The 5,000-nt window shown below is 35.8% G+C and overlaps 1 protein-coding gene across 2 annotated transcripts in view; it reads left to right on the forward strand.

The window, feature by feature from the left end:
* Positions 1-5,000, forward strand: part of LOC119596096 (coiled-coil domain-containing protein 102A-like) — a 19,527-nt gene that overhangs the window by 6,637 nt on the left and 7,890 nt on the right. For both annotated transcript variants that reach the window (XM_037945235.1, XM_037945236.1), the window contains exons 5-9: positions 1-339; positions 2,768-2,971; positions 3,342-3,573; positions 4,266-4,462; positions 4,995-5,000. The exon at positions 1-339 is cut by the window's left edge and continues 497 nt beyond it; the exon at positions 4,995-5,000 is cut by the window's right edge. In XM_037945235.1, the coding sequence (XP_037801163.1) occupies positions 1-339; positions 2,768-2,971; positions 3,342-3,573; positions 4,266-4,462; positions 4,995-5,000 (978 nt within the window). The remainder of the gene's footprint in view (positions 340-2,767; positions 2,972-3,341; positions 3,574-4,265; positions 4,463-4,994) is intronic.

Consider the following 5,000-nt stretch of genomic DNA (forward strand, 5'->3'; position numbering starts at 1 on the left):
ATCGACCATGTCAGACCCTTTACCAGACACATGCCACATCAATCCTAGAATATCAGCAGTGTCAGACCCCATGAGTGAAGTGTGCGGTGGTAGCGAGTGCAGTGAGGGGGGCTACGAGGAGCCTATCCGACCCAGCGATACCTGTGCCAATGCCAACCCTGGTGCCAACAGGAGAGGCTGGAGGACAAACAATGGTGGAAGTGTGATGGAAAGCAGCACTGGAGGCTCAGTTATAGATGACACTGGCATCACCCCCGAGCAAGAAACCCTTGAGCAGCAGCTGAAGATGATGAAGCTGCGGCTGGAAGAAGCCACCAAGACCATTCAGGCAGAGAGAGAGTAAGTACTGCATAAAAATCTAGGAAAATGAGAAGGATTATTTTTTATTTTTTTTTTTAGATCAATTAACTCCTCCATAGCAGGCTAGAAGTTAGTATGTAAACCAAACACTTGGGCATGTTTTTAAATGCTTAAAATCTTAGCCTGATAACTACAAAATGTAGTATCTGATGTAGACTGATCTGGTTGACTACCATGTACAGCATGTATCATATATTCGAAATTCCTGCTCACATACACTTTATCTAAAACACCACAAGGAAATTGTAAATAGAACTTTTATTTTTCATCCTTTATTATATAACATGAGAATGACCATCTTTCTTAATTGCAAAGTTGTTGAGTTAAAGAAGATTATTTTCATGTATAGAAATAGTTGATTGGAAAGAACACATATATTGGCTGGAGCATAACAGATCCATTTAGTCATGTACTTTCACAAAATGCACTCAACAAACACATGCTTTCTAGTATTTTCTCTCTCATCCAGACACTTGAATATGCTTGCAAAACAGAAAAACCTAACCTGAGAGAAATGGCTGATATACATGGTGTGTTGTTTCTGATAATATTTGTGGTTTCTTTACCAGCAACCTTCATTATAAGTATCAGAAGCATCAACCTTGTCTTACCTGATATACATTATATGTTCTGGACATGGAGAGAGAGTTTGAATTCCCACATTAACATTGTTGGTAGGTTGGGAAGGGGAGGTCACACCCCTGGTCAGATGTGAAATGAAGTGAGTTTACAGAAGATGAGGAAGTGTAATTTTACTTTGCTTAATATGTGACTGCTTGTTTAGTTTTTTCAGTCTTCCATGTTTTTCATGCTGAAAAGACTCATAAGTGAAAAACTTAAAGATGTAGGTGTTTAATTTGTATGTAATGCCTGTTACTTTTTATTAAGATGTTATACATTATCTTGTAATTGACATGATTTTTTAGCAGGTTTTACCTTACTTTTTTCTATTTATTTCTTATCCTTTTTCTTCCCTTTCAAAATAACACATACCTAAATCATATAGTTTTTATAAGATGAACACTTCTTTATCATTAACATGTATAGCTTGTACTAGAAAGGGAAATTTTTTTCATATGCAAACAGTGTTATATATTACTATTGAGTAGTGTTTCAGTAATATCATGTGTACAGCGCAATAAATAGCCAATTGTTATTTTAAAATTAAAGTTATGAGCTACAAGTAATTCCTTAGCAACAGACAAGGTCTGCTGTGGGTAAATTCTTTTAATCATATATAGTTATATGTAGCTGTGCAGTCTGTGGTTTTAAAACAGGTAACTCCATGTATTGTTGTGCTATTGAATGATAGATGATGTTAGCATATCAGTAACAGCTTACATTCATTGAAAACCTTGAGTATATGGTGATGTCTTCATGGGTACCTTTAGTGTCTTAGGGTTGGTATGGTATTTTGAAAGCAAAATAAGACTCTAGAGATCAAGTATTTAGTGGTCATTGTCAGACTGCACAAAAGGAAATCATTGAGATGATGCAATAAGGGACATAGATGGGTCACTTAGCTGATGTTCAGTCCAGATAAAAATACAGTAAAGGAGCTTAGAGTAGATAGGTGTGTGTGTGTGTGTGTGTGTGTGTGTGTGTGTGTGTGTGTGTGTGTGTGTGTGTGTGTGTGTGTGTGTGTGTGTGTGTGTGTGTGTGTGTGTGTGTGTGTGTGTGTGTGTGTGTGTGTGTGTGTGTGTGTTATCAAAGATTGCATGCAGGCAACTCCATATATGTTTGTTTCTTTGATACCACCAGCCACTGTTGACACTGTCACCATTGCTTACAAAAATGCCAGGCAGAAGATTAAACCTTACCCACATGTTCCTTGGTTTTGTTGAAACACATACAAAAAAATTACAGTAAACTTCCATTGTATGGGTTTTCATATTCATTATTTCAGTAGTTTATAGTTATACAAATTTGTTCATCTATTTGCTATGACACCTAGATTGAATGATTATGTAAAGTAGGCCATGATTCCTTATTTCTTTCTTATTACTTGATTATTGCTTATGCATTTCACACTGAGCGCATACAAGAATGTAAACAAACATTCTTATATGTTCAAGATTTAATTAATCTTTCAGTGATCACTTACCTTCAGATAAAGTGCAGTATTCTGTGCTGGAATTGATTGGTCTGCCTTACGCTAATGCAAGATATTTGTGTGTGTGTGTGTCTGTCTGTCTGTCTGTCTGTCTGTCTGTCTGTCTGTCTTTCTGTGTGTGTGTGTGTGTGTGTGTGTGTGTGTGTGTGTGTGTGTGTGTGTGTACACATATATATGTTCACACATACATATATATATATATATATATATATATATATATATATATATATATATATATATATATATATATATATATATATATATATATAAAGATACCTTATTCTTCTCACACAGTGAAAAATTGATACTCCATCGTGAGGTTTCAAAATGGCAGTCAGAGGCCAATGAATTACGTGCCCGCCTGGAGGACATTCGAGCATCTCGACAGGAGGCCGTCAAGGAATTGGTCTCGCTCCGCACCCAACACCAAAAGGAAGTTCAGTGCTTGCAGCTGGAGATGCTGGATGAGGCGTCATCAAGAGAATGTGTCGATCGTAGGTTAGTGGTCATTTCCAGATGTTCATAATTTTTGTTGTTGTTGTTGTTATTGTTTCATGTAACCATATAGGGAAATATTAGTAGGATTATATAGTTGATTTCTTCTTTCTTTCTTTCTTTCTTTCTTTCTTTCATTTTCTTTCTTCTTCTTTTTTTATCAGGGCACTATTTAAGTTTCAAAATAGTTGATTAGAACGACTTGATTTCTCTTTCATGATAAGATTATATTAGCTAGTTAAAGTAAAACTTAAAAAAGAGCTTAAAGTATCCATTTACCATTTTTCTTATTGTGATGTCATAAAGAACAGGTTAGGAGTGTAACACATCTTTATTTTGAGCCTCAGTAAGTATAATGTTACTGTCTATTCAGGCTTGCAGATCTCAGAGCAGAACTGGAACGTCTGCAAGAAGAAAATGCCAAAGAATGGGGCCGAAGAGAGAGGCTTGAGAGTGAAAAAATAGGCATGGAACGGGACAACAAGAAGCTCAGAGCGCAGGTCAGTGACTTGGAAGAGAGGTTAGACAAGAGAAACAAACTCGCAGCTTCAACGCCCGATTCTGACGTTGCCCAGCTGAAGCAAGAGATTGCAGATAAGTATAAGGTGAGTTGAAGGTCAAAATAAAGACAGTGCTTGTGAATGCTTGTCTTGCAAGGATTTACTGTTACTAGTAACAAGATATTTCCTTCCTTTTCACCTTCCAAACTCGTTTATATGTATCTGTTTTATAATACTGTATGATATGAATACTCAACCCTGTGTTATATATTTCACTATTGTGAATTACGCTATCATGCCAATATCAAAGGTTTACACTTCTTTACTAACCCACATGAGTGACATATCATGGATGTCAGATGAATCTTCAGCTCATTTCTGATATATAATTCTGTTTTGTAATCTAGATGATGCATATATTTATGATGATATAATTTAAACATGTCAGATACTTCATATATATATATATATATATATATATATATATATATATATATATATATATATATATATATATATATATATATATATATATATATATATATATATATATATATATATATAAAATATTTACACGCACACGCACATTCACACGTGCACACATAGACATATACACATTCCCTTGTGTATATATTCCCTTGGTTTAAACTCTCCATCTTTTCACATTTATTTTTGCCTTTGTTCATACCATCCTCATAGGTCATTGGCTGGCTCCCTCCTTCCCCCATACCCCCATGTTCCTTTGTACTGTGCTTTAGAGAAGGCCTGACAGTCGAATGACCTTTTTCCAACAACAGGAGCTGTCGGAACTCAAGCACGCACATGCCAAGCTCAAGAAAGTCCTGGCCGACAAGTCAGTGGAGCTCCAGCACACAACCCGACGAGCTGACCAGTACGAGAGCGAGGTGAAGCGCCTCAGGGGTCGGGTCGAAGAGCTGAAGAAGGAGCTGGCAGCTTCAGAGGATGAGGTTGACGGTGCTACCAATAATATCAGGTATAAGGATTGTGTCCTTTGCTCCTGCAGCTATTGCTGGTTTGGAGTCAGTTGATAATATGGGGTGAACAAGAAGGGGTATGAAGTGCATATTGCTGGAAGTGTTCTTTGTCACTTTTTTTTCTTTCTTTCTTTTCTTTCATTTCATTTCATTTCTTTTCATTTTTCTTTTTTTCTTTTTTCTTCTTTCTTTTTTTTCTTTCTTTCTTTCTTTTTCTCCTCTCTATTTTCTCATTTCTCTTACATTAGTTGTCTGTTTTTAATTATTAAAAAATATGAAATACAATAAATGATGAATAATTTGATTGGCAGGTAATGGTCTTTTTTTTTTTCTTGTTTTTGTTTATGATTTGTATAGTGATTGAGTAAGACATATCTTAATAAACAATTAAGTTTATTTATGTACTCATTTCTTTCATTTCCTATGGGTGTAAGGATTAGAAAAGGTAGTGATGCAATTATCCTTGCATGCAATATTTGCGTTTTTCTCTGAATGAAAGCTCCTTACCAACCCCATCCAACCCACACCCAGGAAACT

This window comes from Penaeus monodon, chromosome 37 (genome assembly GCF_015228065.2).
Source record: "Penaeus monodon isolate SGIC_2016 chromosome 37, NSTDA_Pmon_1, whole genome shotgun sequence".
Taxonomy (NCBI): domain Eukaryota; kingdom Metazoa; phylum Arthropoda; class Malacostraca; order Decapoda; family Penaeidae; genus Penaeus; species Penaeus monodon.